Here is an 18,645-nt window from a genome sequence, read left to right on the forward strand (position 1 = left end):
TTTCCCTTAAATGTGAAAAAAAACTGAATTGGTTTGTATGATGTCATTTGAAATCATGTGCAAAATAGTACCGCAATGTTCCCTCAAAGCTGCGCCCGAAGTGGCCGCGCTATAGATTTGTCAGACCGCGCACATTTTTCAGACCGCACAACATGGGCGAGGCTAGTCCCTTTTTAGGAATGCTTCAGCACCCCTAAAAAGGAGCTCAGCACCCCCTAAAACTTGGAGCAAGAAATGTATTTATTCTAAAATGTTCGTTCGTCTTTGACAAGGTTAAATAATGTCCAAAACATAGTCCGTAGTTTGTGGTTTAAAATGTATATGTTAAGGTAGAAAATGAAAACCTCCCCGCTTAGCAAATGGTGTCTACTTTGTACTTGCATCGCCGTCATCCGGCGCGAAACACACGCAGAGTGAGAATCAGTTAAAAGTGTTTGATGCAACTTTTTTGTTCAAATCTTACAAAATGTTTACGTTATGTTTATAATGAGCGAGTACATCACGAATCAATCGTTCAAGCCGTGTTTTTGTCTTATACTGAATCACCATGGTACACGTATAATAAGTGTTTATTTTCGGATTATTTTAGTCCGGCGGGTACCCGCGCGCTGCGGAGTAGCACAGTACCTGTGTGACTCGTCCATAGACTTAAACAGAGAAGTAGCGCCGGTTACAATGTTCTTCCGCAAGCTGCATGCAGTTTTGTACGTCTCAGTGGGTAGTTGCATACGTGTGTCTCTGTTGTTAACGTTTATTGTAATATTTATCGTTAATTTGAGACTTATTTTAACAATCGGGAGTCATGTTAACATGACGTCACGTGCGTCTTTTCTGGTCAATCGTCATGAAAACATGGCGCTTGGAACAGAGTGAAAACAAACAACATCACTGTATACCACCAGAACCGGTAAGTTATGTGTGAAATCACTAACTGTCTGACTATCAAACTAGACAATAAATATTTTTTTTTACTTTGTCACATGTAGATTAATATGAAGGGGATACGTTTTTAACCCTTAGTGCAGGAGTCACAAGTGTTTTGTTTTAGACATAGGCCTATAGTAAAGGTAATGGTTCAATTAAAGGACTTTTTCAAGAAAAGCTGCAAATTAACAAACTATTAATAAACCTACCATATGTTGTAGGCATAAAAGTTATAAATTAGGAGATTTGTCATTTTGACAAAGGATTAAAACGATACACTGTATATTCACATAAAACCATACCCACACTGCTGCTGTAGCCCACCTTTTGTCCTGAAACTTTAATATGGCTTAATGGCAAAAAAGTGCTAGCTCGCCATTAATTCGAAATAAAAAGGTTGGCAAAAAAAAATGCATCTCAAAACATTAAAATATGTAATTTAAAAAAAATTCTAAGGGGGAGCATGCTCCCAGACCCTAGAGGGGTAATATTCTTCTAATCTTTTTCACCCCTGACCCGTTTTCATGCCAGAAAAGTTCTCCAAAAAATCTGGATTTTGGAGTTAGTTGAACCAATGTTAAAATTATAGTTATTTTACAATAGACATATTATTGGTTTCTGTAGGAAAAAAGAGCGGGTGGTAGCAGCGGAGCTCATTGGGTGCTCAGCACCCCTAAAGATCTAATCCTAGAATTGCCTCTGGTAAACATTGATGCATTTGCTGTCATCTCTTTGAATCTCCTATGGCTAACGCAGGCTCGTGGTCATTTTCGGCAGGTCGTGTGGTTGCGAATTGCTCACAGTAGTGAAATGTGTGCTCAGAAAAAAAAAGAATTTGCTCAGTGCTGAAAAAAATTAGAGGGAACAATCAGCTCGTTTACATGCACACCAATAATGCGATTATTTCCAATAATGCGAGTAAGGTCTTAATCGCAGTAATATGTTTACATGACTGGAGCTAACCTCTTCACTCCGGTTTTACATGCAGTTTTTATTTTCGGATTATTCACACATAGCCCAATGCAGAGCACAAATAATGAACTCACATATGATCCACTGTTTTAATTTACTGATTGTTATGGATGTATTTCATTATCCGGTGCCGTGATGAAGATATAAATATGACAGTGCCTGTAAAGGGCGTTCACATTAAAACGATATAAAAATATAGTTTTAACAATCGTTTTATATTAAAGATAATAGCAGAGTTCACCCAACAACTATAACGATAGCGATTTTGGCACATGATGAATGAACCATTGACAGCCAATCAAATCTATTTTAACTTGATGTGCACGCGCACTTAAAATGCAGTAGAAAGCTCATTCATTGCTGAGGTTTATAACATAAAATTACCTCAGGTAGGCTATCCAGAGCTGATGCAGTTGTTGCTGTGAATTTTTTCTACCACACTGACTACGCCAAAAGGTAAGATATTATTACACAACCTATTCATTGTTTAGTTACGCGAAATGCAGCGAGTTGAGGACATCTGCTGGTTTCCCGCTTTGTAAATGCAACAAGATCAGCATATGTACATATTCAGAGACATGTAAACAATTGCAAAAAAGTTTTTATTACAAGAAATATTCAATATTAGGTAATGCTGCGCTCGTTGAGCGAATTAGCATGTAGTTATCATTATGATGTGGTCACTAATATATTTATCGTTATAATTATCGTTATAATGTCCCTTAAAGGTTTTATACACTGCTGTCATGTTATTTGAGCTGTTTCTGAATGAAGGCAGACTGCTGACAGCGAGTCGTGTTGGCAGAGTTCATGTAAAACTTCCTAATGTCAAGTTTAAAACGAATTTGTGGTTAAGTTGCGTGACTAAAACACACGCGCACTTCAGTTAGTGTGGTGTAAATGCGATTAAAGCGTTTACATGGACGCATACTGCGATTATAAACGGCGTACGCCACCTCTTTAAATGCGATTATACTTACTGCGATTATGAGCTTAATCGCATTCTTTTTATCGAATTATTGCGTTTACATGAGGTAAAGTATAATCGCAGTATTGACAAAATCTCATTATAATCGCATCATTGGTGTGCATGTGCATGTAAACGAGCTCATTGACTGTATGCTTCTTTTTATGATACTCTTACTATGCATTTACTTTTTTATCAAAATGTTAATAAGTCTAATTTCACCAGAATCACCCAGTTGCTTATGTTTTGGTATAAAACACTGAACAGTTGTTCCACAGCATTTATCAATCTTCTTTTACAGTATTTTTAAAATCAAAAGTTGTATCTTTTAACATAGTTCATGCCCGTTGAACTAACATGCATAAACAGGGAACACTTGTATTACGTAACTTTAAAGGGGCAGTGAATATGTCGATTTTATTGTTTTATACTGTTGTCTGATGTCTACTTATGATCTTCGCGTGGTTTTTACATTCAAAAACATCAAAAGCAATAAGTAATAGGCTATTTTGTAACATGGATTAGTGGCTGTCTGTAGAAATAGTTCGTTTGAAGGGGCGGGCCGCACTGAAGACCTGGAAGTAAACGCCCACTGCTATGATTGGACAGCTTCATTCCCCGTCATCATGTGGGCAAATGTTTTAAAAACATTAATGTGTAAAAATAGCAGCCGAACACAATGTTTGAGCCACAAAAGATTCTGGGTGCTAAAGATGATACACATAAATGACAATACGTATCGTAAAGTAGAAACAAAAATTTAAACTCGACGTGACTAAATTACCGTATAAAACACAGTAAGCGTGCATCCGAATCTAAACTGCGGCTAATAAATCCTTATCAATAACTTTGCATATTTCTATTGTGCTTGTGAAGTTGCTCTGACATACACGTAATAATGTTACATACCACAGTTATATGATAAAAAAGCTTTGTTGGGTGTTTGACCTTTTAAACGCAACTCGCCTAAAATACCGTATACAACACAGTAAGCGGGCATCAGAATCTAAACTGCGGCTGATAAATCCTTCTATATCACTAACTTTGTATATTTCTACCGTTACATTACAGTCATGTTGTTAAGTGTTGTACCTTTATTAATCGTTTAATGTTTTTAGTACATTAAAACAGTCAAACAAACGATGTTACAACAGACATATCAAGCGATCTCTTATAACAAAGCAATAGTGAAACGCAGTAACTTAAATAAACTTACTGTGTATACTGCTGTGTCATTTTTGTCAGATCCAATATTAGTGGTGTTTTTAATCACAGTCTCTCTGCAAATCCAGCATCGACTTCTTTACAAATGAATCCGTGTACACAAAGTAAACAAACGCGAGCTGGAACTTCTTCAAAAGCAAACTTTATCCACACATTCCTAATGTTGAGCCTCCGTTATCCAGCGTCTGTGTTCTTCCTTCCACAACCGAAAATGCGTTTCCATGGTTACTTCAGATCACCGCGTCAAAATAAAAGTCTCTCAGAAAATTTTTATTTAAAAGTCATTTTGGTTACATTTGGCAATCTTTAAAGACATGTTTACTTATTGTTGAGACACACGTGTGTCACGCGAAGCTGTGGGAGGGGCTACAAAAGTGGTCCTTGTGTTTGGCTATGGGGAGGTGCTTCTACTTTGACGTCATATTTTTACGAATTCCACACTGGCTTGTTATACTGGCTTGTTGCCAAAAACTGTTATATTTCAGTAGCACGGACGTTTTCAGTTCTGAAACTTGCAGGATGTTCATTTAAGTATGATGACCTCTTATATAACAAATTATCAAGTTAAAATTGAGTATTTGATTCACCACTCCTTTAACAAAGATTAATAAATGCTTTGAACATATGATTATAGTTAGTTCATGTTAAATAATGCAGTAACTAATGTCAATGAATCCTTATTGTGTTGTGTTACCTATATTCATTAGGACATAAAGAATGATTGAACTACACCAACGACATGTAATTTGCATGTGACCTTCACCTGTGATGAATCTGTCACACTCTTTCCTGTTCATATATCCTCGAATCGGAGAAGGATTTAGTCGTCTTCTTTAAGCTCATCATCAGACGCCTCTGTCTGTCTGTGCATGTAAGTGGTCCAATTTCGGTCCCTTTAAACTACAGCCAAATTTTTGAAATTGAACAGAAGGCAGTAATGTAATTTATCTTCAATATGTTTCATCCATATACCAGCAATGTACCGTAGAACTAATACCACTAATAAACTACAAATTAAAAACATCTTGATTAGTGATGCACCGATGTGAAAATTTTGGCCGATGCCGATAACCGATATGACCCTTGTCTGTTATGGCCAATACCGATATTTGCCGATGCCGATATCTCTGTATAAAAACACATTTTAATGATAATCAAATAAAGAGCTATTTTCCAAAAAAAAAATACTTTTGTAATTTATTCCCAGAAATGACTGATTGGGCACCTTTACCCATGTGCAAAATGTAATCAATTAGCTGATTGATATGTAAGCTTATTCTTTGTAAGCTTCGGGATGCTTATTTTTTAAGTGGGTGATCAAATTGGTTGTGTTGAACAATTTGTCCCGAACTCCCCCTCGTATCACCCGGCCCTCACTCTCATTGCACACAGCAGCAGGGGTGTCCGGACTTTTTTGTGTGGTGATCTACTTTTAAAATGATAAAGCCGACAAGATCTACATGCTAAAAAAACACTTTAAATGCGTGGACTATACTGCATATATCTCTACATTAGATTTAGGGCTGTCACCATTACTCTATTTTTTTGAGAAGTTGAAAAAAATCCTGGAGTTCATGTCGAGTACTGTATAAAATAGCAGAGACACGGTTTAGTAAATCAAACTAGAAAGAAAATGACAATAGTATCAGAAGCATATAAATCAGCACAATGCTGCAGCTCTCTCTCTCTTCCTCCCTCGTTCGCTCGGGCGCGCGTACACACACCGGGCGCGTGCATCAGCTGCATGAAGGAAAGAATGCGATTGCATCCTGGTAAATTTCGGAAGTTTACACTGCAGCGGGCAGGCATAAGATTTATAAAAACACATTTGAGAAGAAAAGCACAGCAACTCAAAAAGACTTTGTGTTTCACAATTACTCTAAGACAGTGGTGTCCAGACTTTTAGCCGACAAGTTCTACATGCTAAAAACACTTTAAATGCGTGGACTATACTGCATATATCTCTACATTGGATTTAGGGCTGTCCACCATCAGAGCATGTGAGTGAAGCAGAGCGGTGTGACGCTCCGCTAAATATTCCGTTCTACTGTTAAAGCGCTCCACTCAGTCGCTCACCGCCCAAGCAAGTGCTCCGTTAACTTTCCGCTCACGCTCGCAAATAAACCAATTCCCGCTCAGATCCCGCTCCGATATAATTTTTTTTAGTAAGCCTAATTGTTTTCTTGGATAATTGCATTTAATTAAAGTATTAGCTGATAAATCGCAGTTATGTACAGTTGTGTGTTGGCTATTATAGTTTAACTGATACGGAGCTCCGGATATAATTAAAATTAACAAATTGTTTCCACGACATTCACATGTTTTACTAATTTTAAGTAATAATAAATGTAATAAGTAATCACGAAATATTATAATAATTCGTTCCCCTTATGAGAAAGATTAACAAACTATTCTGTTATATAAATATAGTATTTGAAAAAACTAAAATAAATTGAAGAACAATTTCTTAACAAGAAGGTTTTTAAAGTGCAAATTTACAGTGCATCAGTAAATACAGAACACAGCTCTGTCTTAAAGAAATTAAAATTAGACAGTATTTATGAACCTGTAAATGTACAAAACGAATGCAATACAGAAGGCCATGAGTATTTATTTATGGCATTTTCAATAGTATATTGGTAGATAAATTAACGTGTATCTATATAGTATGAAAACGAATAAATCATTATTTTGGCTAAATTCATCTGGATATATCATTTTACTCAGACTGATTTGTCATCATTTCAGAAGCTTAAATGCTATCTAAAACAACTTACATTTTATCCCGAGTGTTACTTGGTCAAAAATATTTTGAAATATAGCCGCGAGAGCAAATTATAGCACAAAAATGTTTAGCTCACACGGACCGAATGAAAAGCCGTTAATTAAGCGAACTCTCTGTAAAATAGAGGACGTGCTGAATCAGTCGAGTCGGCAGATTATCATCAATGTTTATAATGTCCCACGCATGCTGTTGATGAAAAAAATAATATCTAAATGTCCAGGGAAGAGTCCCGTGTTCAGTCAGTTAATATTAAATGCGTTTTTGGCTGAAGCTTTCTCATCCACGGAGCGGAGAACTATAAAGATTCTTATTTTAAGTGGTTTTAATGCTGGTAAGCAATCAGTTAGCCTATATTATGGCGCTTTGTATTTGTGTTGATCAGTTAGATTAAAGAAGCCTAATTTTAATCTTTAAAACTGCATCTAGATGCAGACGACACTACAGTTATTCTGTCATCTTAGTTTCATTTCTTTCATTTCTATGTAAGGCTGGCGACATCATTAAAACAATATTTGAAATCCATAACTTATTGCTACCCATTTTTACAGATTCTCGAACTAGCAAATTACCAAAGGGCATTCTGGGATGAGCGAGCGGTGCTGAGGGTATTGAGCGAGCAGAGCGGAAATTTCGGAAATGCGCTCTGCGCTCTGATGGAAATATTACCGCACCGCTCACATGCTCTGGCGGGCAGGCATAAGATTTATAAAAACACATTTGAGAAGAAAGGCACAGCAACTCAAGACTTAAGTTACGTGTGTCACAATTACTCTTGGAGACATTGAGCAGCATAAGGATACACAGTTAATGTATGTGCAATCTACCGGCATTGCCTTTGCGATCGCGATAAACGTATTGGACACCCCTGTCACACAGCATAGCGAGGATCTTCTCCAGACACTTTGAAGAACGACCAGGCAAACGACAGAACCTGCTTCAGCACATGTGTAACTTATGCCCTTGTGCAAAAACAAACGTACTCGCCCCCACACGTCTCCTACACACACGTCAAATACACAGGAATGATTATCGGCCTGTTCACATCGGCCCTATTTTGACATCGGACCGATGCCGATGTGTAAAAAAATGACCATATCGGCCGATATTATATCGGCGGCCGATATATCGTGCACCACTAATCTTGATTAATGTTACACTTGCACAGGATGGAATATTAAAGAACTGATTAACAGAGTCGACTGGGGACTTCTTGTCTCCAGTCAGTCAGTCATTATAGGAAATTTATGTTGATTACCTGTGACAGGCGATGTCTGGTGTGATTTATAGATTGAGTGGATGCAGAAATATTAGGCTACACCTGAGGACAGACTCACACGTAGGCACCATTAACTCTACACCCGGTAAAATCCATTTTTGGATTCGATCACAGAGTTCAGAGATGAATTACAACATTAATAACTCTGATTAAAAAATAACTATAAGACTGTCACTTTTTGAAAATTACCCAGCCATTTTGAGAATATATAAAGGTTATATATACTCTCAAAATGGCTGGGTAATTTTCAAAAAGTGACCAACCCAACCTATTGGGTTGTAATTTAAAGGGACACTCCACTTTTTTGGTGTAATAATCAAGGACTTTGCTGCTGTAATATGGCTGCAGCAGGCGCAATGATATTACGCACTGCTTGAAAATAGCCCCCTTGGTAACTTTCAATAGCAGGGGACTATTTTCGGGCAGTGCGTAATATCATTGCGCCTCCTGCAACCATGTTACAGCAGCAAAGTCCTTGATTATTACGCCAGAATGGGAGTATACTTCCTAGCCATATCTGCCTAGAAAATCACAACTTTTAATTTTCTGTCGGTCTTAGTAAACAATGTAACTACAGAAGTGTCAAGTTTTAAATAGGAAAATGATCCAAACTCTTTGGTTATATTTAGCACGATGCTAATGGTCTAATCAGATTCAATGGATTATGCTAAGCTATGCTAAAAGTGGTACCGCCAGACCCGGAGATGAGTTGAATTAATTCCAAAACGGTCAAAATCAAATGTTTAACTCTAGGGGAGCTGGAAAATGAGCCTATTTTCCATTGTGGTCATATATAAACATTTTCTGGGTTAATTGAACCTAGTCTCAGCCTCAGACGTCACGCAGACGGACTTCGACTTTTCTGGAAGCACTTCAGCATCTTTGAAAGTCGTCCTCTGATTGGTTGAATTACACAGAATTTTCATGAGATGTGTGTGTCGTGTTAGGTTCAACTGAAAACAACACAAAGTATGCGCGGTTCACAGTCTTTAAAAGACATCCAAGAGTTTTGATTGACGCAGTTAGTGGAATCTAAAAGAAATATTTTAATGTGTTTGCTATTGTTGTTATGAACTTCAGAGACGTTCGTGAATGAATGATTTACTGGTTGCACACCAGTCTGTTATTGTGGAGACTTTCCACGCACCTAAACATGTCGTGACACAAAGCGAAACATAATTGGTTGTTTTATGCGTCAGTCATGGGGCCATAGGGTGGTCTTTGGCCATTCAAAGTGGCTATAGTTCCCAGACGTTCAGTACGTGTTTAACTAATTGAACCCAACGGATGGGTTTGTCCTTTTTCGTCCCAATGGTTTGTTGAAAATAACATTTTTCAGAGTGGATGTGGATCTATTGTTTTTTCTATGGAGAAAACAAACTATTTTTATGCTCTATTGTGTGCTCTGAATAAAACATTTCACAGCATTTACTGTAACTGGTAAAAAATGGTTTCCTTGGCATCACATGAAAAATCATTTTTAAACATCCATTTAATTCATTTTGAGATTAAAACTCGATACACTGCATGATTCACAGGGCGTTTTGCTTGTTTTCTTTCCTCACAGCAATCTGTTTTCCTTCCTGCTTCTTAAATCGCAAAGATTTACCACACTCACCCCTTTCTTTTTCCCGCCTTGCTGGGTGGTTGTGTAGAAAAGTGCCTTCAGTGCATCCACGCTATTGTTTAACCATGTTATGCTCATTGTATCTAATCTCAGCCTAAAGGTACTCGAAAATGATCACACACCGCTCCAAGACATCACTGCCCACACATTTTACGAGATCACACATCCTTGCTTAAAGTGAGCCCGAGAGGCATTCAGTCAACACCAGTGATAATTGTTAAGGAGAAGAAACAGTGAAGAACATCTATTGCTCATTTTTAAAGATACAGAATGTGATGGCACATTTTGATCTTCCTCATCATAAGCACTCAGGGGTAGCAATTTCAGACATGAACTCCAGGTCTTTTAAAACACAATTACATTTTACATCAATATCTTTAGAGCACAGTACTGTTTTATTCCTGAATTTATTCATCATTCATTACCAACATTCTTGAAGACCAGGAGGTTTCTACAGGAAGTTCAGTTTAATCTTTTTGTCAGACAAAATACAAATATACACTCACCTAAAGGATTATTAGGAACACTTTACTAATACTGTGTTTGACCCCCTTTCGCCTTCAGAACTGCCTTAATTCTAAAGCATTCTTTAGAAATGTTGGCCCATATTGATAGGATAGCATCTTGCAGTTGATGGAGATTTGTGGGATGCACATTCAGGGCACAAAGCTCCCGTTCCCCCACATCCCAAAGATGCTCTATTGGGTTGAGATCTGGTGACTGTGGGGGCCATTTTATTACAGTGAACTCATTGTCATGTTCAAGAAACCAATTTGAAATAATTCGAGCTTTGTGACATGGTGCATTATCCTGCTGGAAGTAGCCATCAGAGGATGAGTACATGGTGGTCATAAAGGGATGGACATGGTCAGAAACAATGCTCAGGTAGGCCGTGGCATTTAAACGATGCCCAATTGAACATGTGTTCCTAATAATCCTTTAGGTTAGTGTATATGTGCACTGTAAAACAAATGTATCAAATCAACATATTTTTATGTTACTTTAAAATCAAATTAAATAAACAATTTCAACTTGGTTTTATGTTATGTCAGCTTATCACAAGTCAAACTTAAAATAGTAGGTTTAATTGACTTGCATAACCAAGCTGTTTTAACTTAACGCTGCATCATTTAACAGAGCGCTAAAGACAAGTTATCTTTATTGCCGCTGCTTTAAATGGATTGTGACATCTTTGCCTCCAGCTATGCGGTTTCTCCTTTTCTTAACTAATTGAAACTAAAATGTTATTCAGAAAAAATGAAGGGGCTTGAGGCCAGAGGTAGTCACACATACACACTCATTTTCTGGTACTGGCACACATAAGCAGAAAACACCAGAAATAGACGTCACAAGGTTGAAGAGGTTAAAGAAGTTATTGATTCTGTCAGTGAACATTTAGTTGCCCTGGAATCAAGGGTGGCTGGTTTTTATCTTTAAATGGTTTAAGGAAGAGAAAATCTCTTTAGGTTGAATAACAAGAGCTCATTTGATACACAATGGGACTTAATTTATCCAGGAAAAATTCACAATTAGGTGCACAATATGATAATGATGTACTGTAAATATATAATATGCATGTTCCTGTCATATCAGTAGAAAAAAACAAAGTGTCTGTCAAGACGACAAATGAATAACTTCATAGCCGTACACTTTATTTTGAATATACATGATGATAATATGGAGGAGATTAACACTTTGAGGTGGTTTCCCGTACAGGGCTTATCCTAGTCCTAGCCTAAATGCATTTTTGATCTGCTTTAATTTAAAAACACATTTTCCCGACTAAATTTCACATATATTGGTGACATTCTTTGTTTCATGATGCAGACCTGTAGTGTTTTTTTGTAAGGTATGTTTGTAAAACATTCATTTTCCAGCTCCCATCTCATGATTTTTACCTTTTTGGAATCCATTCAGCTGATCTCCGGGTCATGCGGTACCACTTTTAGCATAGCTTAGAATAATTCATTGAATCTAATTAGACCATTAGCATCGCGCAAAAAAATAACCAAAGAGTTTGGATATTTTTCCTATTTAAACCTTGACTCTACTGTAGTTACATCATGTACTAAGACCGAAAGAAAATTAAAAGAAGTTATTTTCTAGACTGATATGGCTAGGAACTATACTCTCATTCTGGTGTAATAATCAAGGACTTTGCTGCTGTAACATGGCTGCAGCAGGCGTAGTGATATTACGCACTGCCCGAAAATAGACCCCTTCTTTCAATTGCAGGGGACTATTTTCGGGCTGTGCGTAATATCCCTACGCCTGCTGCAGCCATGTTACAGCAGAAAAGTCCTTGATTATCACGCCAGAATGAGAGTATAGTTCCTAGCCATATCTGCCTAGAAAATCACAACTTTTAATTTTCTGCCGGTCTTAGTACACGATGTAACTACAGAAGAGTAAAGTTTTAAATAGGAAAAATATCCAAACTCTTTGGTTATTTTTAGCGTGATGTTAATGGTCTAATCAGATTCAATGTATTATGCTAAGCTATGCTAAAAGTGGTAGCGTCAGACCCGGAGATCAGCTGAATGGATTCCAAAAAGATAAAATCAAATGTTTAACTCTAGGGTGCTGTTCACACTTGGTATTAAGATGTGTTTTCATCGATCGAATCACAAGTGGACGAGAGAGACACATCACGTTTACACCTGGTATTTAAATCCGTCTGTTTTATCCACTTTCGACCGCTTCTGTGCTGAATACTGTGAGGGGGTGGTCTGTGAGACGGTGGGCGAGTCTCTCTGCTGTCATTCAAACGCGAGCGGGAGTAATGATGAGTTTATATGGACGCAAACTAATATTATGTCGGAGTCCACTGCTTGTTTAGCAAGTAAACATGCTGCACAGTGTTTTTTACGTGTATATGTAAGAGCTTTCTCTGAATTTTCAGCGCAATTGATGAAATAGGATCGCGCAACTTTCACATGCTTTCAAAACGAAACTACGGATATCAGCCGCTTTAGTTTTATCAATGAATGGCTAAAAATAGCACTGTTCACTGTATGTTCACGCCAGAAGTCAAAAAAGACGTAAAACTTGTGTTTAATACCTCAGATTAGATAAATGGGCGGAGAGAAGGCGGTCGCGTGTGGCTGTTCGAACGCATTCAACCACATGTGCGTTCCGCAACTCCAAAGCGATCCGATCGAAAGTGGTTTCGACCACCTCTGGATGTGGTTGAAAGTGGTCGAAAGTGGACGAGCTCAAAACGTTTTGAACACTGTTTACACCTGGCATTAACGGCGTCCACTTGATGATATTTTCAAAAAAAGTGGAGTGTCTCTTTAAAACCGGAGGTAAAGAAGTTTTCCATTTGTTAAAATATAACTACTAAAATATTTTAAACCAATATTTAATGTTCCTTACCTTACTCATGAGGTAAATAGCAGTGTAATAAGCGAGATAATGTAAAGACAACCGGTTTTTATCACAGAAATAAAACCGACAGTGTGATTTGGACCTGACATAAAGTGGCTGCCTATACATTGTCCCTAATGCACAGGTGTAATAGTACCGTGTTATGTGTGTGTGTACTCATTCACTCCATCTCATGGTGAAGAGAGGAATAGCCAGGGAAAATGTTTTTGCTTATAGATTTGTCTGATCAATAAATACACTACCCTATCTTTTATGTGAAAATGGATAATGCAGAAGTAAACCCTTTACCTTTGCTTCTTGTGCTTAGGTGACAGCAGTCATGGCATTCAGTCCAAAACATCTTAAGAGATGACTTCAAAAGCAGATGCCACACAACCCTTTGGGATGTCATACAGCAGGTGTAGCTTGTGAAGAGAGCTGATGGTGCAGGAGGTTTGAATCAGTTTGACCTTGACCTTTAAGACAGACCAGACCCAGTCAGTTTGATAGAGGTAAAAGAGAAATGCAGAAAGAGGGGGAGACAACTGTTTGCTTGTAGAATTTGATGTGACCTTTTCATTGCCCCATTTGTAATAAATGAACATTACTCTGAACAAAACCCCCAGCCGAATTTAAATAACTTATGAACATTTGTGCAAGGAAAAATAATGGAACATAAATTATACGTCTTCGACAATAACATTAATACTTTACAACTTTACATGAATGTATGCAAATTTAACCTTATTTTAGGGTTAACATAACATTAAAGTGTTAAATTAGCATTTTACATTAATGACATGCTCCTAGGCCAAATAATCAAACTAGAACAAAATTAAAAGAAAAATATAGATTAAATAATATAAATCAAACATAAAGAAACCTCTGCAATGTTTTTATAAATGAAATAAAACTGAGGAAAGCCTCTCTGGGGACTTTCAGACAAATTTATGCACACCGGTTTATATGTTAATGATTTTCATTAAAGATAATAAATTCAATTCATGAGATTGCATTTATGTGCTAAAATCTTGAAATAGCCTTCAATCTTTTTACAGACAGCACTTCTTAATCAAACCATGCTGAATCATTTTTGTACAGGTTAAGCATAAATTATGCATTTTAGGCATCAACATTTTTATTTCAGTTCAGATTTATTTCTATAGGATTTTTTAAAAATAATTCTTGCATTGTTGCGATAAATAAATATAAGTACAGACAGTAGAGACAGTATTGCTTATAAAATACATAGACTACAGTAATCTGACCCTTATATTCATCAAAGCTATAAACAAGCAAAAATAATTGCTATTTTGCGCTATTAAGCAAATACGCACATCAGATTTCTCACAAGATGTATAATGATCAAATAAATTGTATGATTGTACCTGAATTGGATTAAAGGTATAGTTCATCAAAAAAAAAAAATTCTGTAATCATTTATTCACTCTCATGTTGTTACAAACCTGTATAAATTTCCTTGTTCTGATGAACACAAAGAAAGATATTTTTAGGAATGTTTGTAACCAAACCGATCGTAAACCTTATTCACTGCCATTATAGAAAAAACAGCCCATTCTCACCAAAATGCGTACAAATAATGATTGGGTTGAAAGAATGGGTTGCGGAAAAAAGAATATGGAAAAGGGGGTCACGGTTTTTTATACAGGTTTGTAACAACATGAGGGTAAGTAAATGATGAGAGATTTTTCATTTTTTGGGTAAACTATCCCTTTAAGAACTCATTTGAGGCACACTGCACTCTGGTGGCCAAAACAAATCAATGCATTGCTTGAGCCATTCAAACCAGTTTAGTAGAAAAACTTAATTTGGAAAGTATATTTAATTTATAATTTCACTTAATTTTTTGAATGGGTTTAACTTTGCAATGACCCAAATCCAACTCACACACAGATCAATTAATTCCTTGTTAAAAACTTTTACAATATTTTGCGATGCTTGCTAAGGTAAATTGCCTTTTTTATTGTGTTAATTAATTATTCTGATAGTCATATGAAATGTTATTAAAATCTGAGGTTTTTTTTAAGATTTTATTTATAAAGTCAGAAGTCAGCCTCCAAATAGTATGTTTAAAAGATGACCACCTCTGAATGTTTGACTAATGAAGGGGAAGGTCTACAATTTTGGACCACAATTTGAAATGAAGGTCTGCTTGCTTCAGCTGTGTCTTAGAAGTCAGTGTAAACATTTATTTGAAAGTGGTTTCCACAAGGTGAAGTTCATGAGCTAGAGACTTTCTTAATGGTGCCCATTAAACTCCATGCATAGGTCCACACAAAACTGAACTATTACAACTTTTTAAATATGAAATCGAAATAAACCTAGTTAATTGAAACTATTATTATTAATCTTGGTCATTATTAAAAATCTAAGTGTCATGAACTTAAAACACACATAAAAGTTCATTTAATATACATAACAGAAGGCATTAGCTGCAATTTAAGCTGTTCATTCAGTAACATACATATGATCAATAAAGGAAACGAGGACTTCATTAATTTAATAAAAAAATTGCATGTACAATTTTCAGTTATTACGATAATTAAAAACAATTGGCTTTTTCAATGATGGAGAAGTGTCTCAGGTTTGTCGTATCCAAACAATCTGAAGTCCGGTTCATACAGATTGTAAAGTTTTGTCCTGTCAGCTAACGAAATGGTCGCAAACCATTCTCGCTCCCAATTTGTCGCTGTCCTATCGTGATACCCTGGCGGAAAGTGAATCTGATCCATTCCAAGAATCTTCAACAAATGTTTTGCATCCTCATCAAGAGTTTCCAGTTTCCCAACAAAGTCATACTCGATTTGGCACGGATGACATAACCTGTAGACTTGACGCCAGTGTTCATTGAATGGCTCCTCGTTTTCAGTCTGAGAATCTAACAGGTACTTAACAAAGTTTGCAAAGGAGGGGCGAATACCTGTAGCAAATGCCTCTTTAGCTGAACTCGGTGGATTTAAAATTTGAGCGTAACGCTGAAGCATTACGGAGCCGAACTGTTTGTAAAAATCCTCATTTGGCTGATCGAACTTGTTCCTGAAAGCAGATATAAGTCGTACGAATGGATCTCGTACGAAAATGAACTTTGTGTAAGTCTTGAGTTTGTGGTGCATCAAACGACGTGATGCACGACCGAAGCGCCTCCAAAACCTGTTGAAGGTCAGATGAAGGGTGGCATTGTGGCTTAAGTATGATGGGATGTCAAGAGGATCTCTGTATGCAGCTCCATCAGGTCTCTTAAGGTTTTGGCTGAGCACGATCATGACTCTTTTCCAGTTGGTACAGGCCACTTTCGGAACGTAACAATAAATGACACCGTGGCGATCATCCACAATGAGATGATCCAAGGCGTGGCTTGGAATTTGATCAAATGTCTTCAATTTTCCAGGGAAATGAAGGCTGCTGTTGGCCAAGCATAGCTCCTTTACCATACGTGTACGATTTGCTTGCCGCACTTTGAGGTTTAATGTTAAGTTGTTATCTTCTAAGATATGTTTAAGAGGAGTTGTCTGGTTTAATTTGACTGACCAGCTTGACTTTTTGGAGTCATCTAAACTGGAGTTCAAGTCCACAGAAGGGACGTAATAAGTGCCTTTTGCCACATCATCCCAGTAAATGATTATGAAGATGACAATCAACATTGTTCCCATCAGAAGGAAACACTGGAGCTGCCTCAGAATTCCCATTTTATATTCCCAGTCTATAGCAGATCCCAACTTGAATATGCAACATTATGATACGAATTCTGGAAAAAACACAAAGAACATAATATAATATAATACATGTTGAAGATTAGATTTAACTTTACTCCTGCATATTTCAGTAGAAATTTGATTTATAACTTTCATTACAAGAGAAGGAATTCTTCAAGTTACATATCTAAACTAACAGTAGGGTGTGATCGCTGGAGAAACGCACACCCCCATAACTAAAATGGTATGCTGCTATGGAGAAAGTTCAGTCAGAGATACCACAACTATCCACAGGAAACCACGGCTAAAAATAAAAGCTTCCAGTTAAAGTGTTCACTTCACAATTATATATACATATAATGTGGAAATATATACAAAGGCATTTTTTTATCAAGAAAAACATTTCAGCATTATTTATACACATTTCATTAAACGGCAAAATGTAAAACTATGTAACATTAAACCATATTTAAGCTGTTTTGGCCAACGGATATTGTAATTAAATGAAAGTTAGAAAACAAAATGCATAAACAATTAAACATGAAATATATGAGACTTATAGTTGGGAAACATATGAGTCCCAACTTCATGTTCACGAAAAAGCACCTTGTTTTTCAAAACTAACCCTCTTAATGTATTCAAATTAGGTTTATTGCTATTTTATACCAATATTTCTATGTTTAAAGGTTACCGTCTTAAAACAGTTAGGTACTACGTATTTGAAACCAACATAAATCACTGCTTTAGCAAAGAAAGGATTTTGTGAACGTTTACACTAAAATACATTGTAAACGCAGCTTTGTCAAATCAACATATTTTTATGTCACTTTAACCTAACAATTTAAGTTTAGCAATTTCAACTTGATTTTATAGGTTATGTCAATTATCACAAGTCAAAACTTAAAATAGTAGGTTGAATTGAGTTGCAAAACCAAACTGACTTGCAAAACCAAGTTGTTTTAACTTCGTGCTGCATTGTTGTTGTTGTTTTTTACAGTTTTTACAATGAAAAACAATGCATGTGCAATCAAATGCATTGTATCTTATTAACAGTCACTTCAGCTTAAATCAAAATGCACATCACATAACAGTAGATTTATAGTTTTCACACATCTCACATACACAATGTGATTTTATTACCTTTAGCGTGCTGACATTTAAAGCTTGTGATGACATTTTCTCCTTCTCCCACACGGTACATTCAGCAGAGCAGAGTCGTGTCTTAGGTTACTGAAATAAACTCATGAGAACACATGTGAGTGAGAGACGTCTCGCGGGATTTGAAAGAACAGTACGTGAAAAGGCGAGAGAGAGAGAGAGAGCTATGTATACTATTGTTTATGGGGTGGAGGAAAAGTGAAAAAACACAAAAGCACTTTCTATGGGATGCATCCTATGCTATCATTATAATATAACTGTAATTATACTGTATAACTGTAATTATACAGTACATCAGTGGTTCTCAAACTTTTTCAACGTGCGGCCCCCCATGTGTACGGAGCTTTCCTTCGCGGCCCCCCCAAAGAAAAGTTATAACAAATGTGTTTTAAAACTTAAAAATTTTAATTAAACAAAACATATTAAATTATACAAAGTAGTTCTGTTTGTTAGTAGCCTTATTTTTTTAGGTTTAATTACACAGAATTTATGATAAATTAATTTATTTTATAAAATGTCATAAAACTGGGGCCCCCCTGGCACCATCTCGCGGCCCCCCTGGGGGCCCCGGCCCCCAGTTTGAGAACCACTGCAGTACATCATTATACTGCATAACTTGTAATCATCTGC

The 18,645-nt window shown here is 36.7% G+C and overlaps 1 protein-coding gene and 1 long non-coding RNA gene across 2 annotated transcripts; one reads left to right on the forward strand and one right to left on the reverse strand.

Annotated features, from left to right (window-relative positions):
- The first annotated feature begins 156 nt into the window (after positions 1 to 156).
- LOC129444888 (uncharacterized) lies at positions 157 to 15,471 on the forward strand. Its single transcript, XR_008644640.2, has 3 exons — positions 157 to 907; positions 4,795 to 4,958; positions 13,473 to 15,471. It is a non-coding gene; the product is annotated as an uncharacterized lncRNA (long non-coding RNA).
- Positions 15,472 to 15,480: 9 nt separating this feature from the next.
- LOC129444882 (carbohydrate sulfotransferase 12) lies at positions 15,481 to 18,168 on the reverse strand. The gene is made up of 2 exons (XM_055205889.2): positions 17,998 to 18,168; positions 15,481 to 16,910 (listed from the first exon to the last, which is right to left on the reverse strand). The coding sequence occupies exon 2, from the start codon at positions 16,849 to 16,851 to the stop codon at positions 15,727 to 15,729; it is 1,125 nt and encodes a 374-aa protein (XP_055061864.1). The 5' UTR covers positions 16,852 to 16,910; positions 17,998 to 18,168; the 3' UTR covers positions 15,481 to 15,726.
- Between the last annotated feature and the right edge of the window lie 477 nt (positions 18,169 to 18,645).

The sequence above is a fragment of the Misgurnus anguillicaudatus genome, chromosome 3, assembly GCF_027580225.2.
Source record: "Misgurnus anguillicaudatus chromosome 3, ASM2758022v2, whole genome shotgun sequence".
In the NCBI taxonomy this organism is placed as follows: Eukaryota; Metazoa; Chordata; class Actinopteri; order Cypriniformes; family Cobitidae; genus Misgurnus; species Misgurnus anguillicaudatus.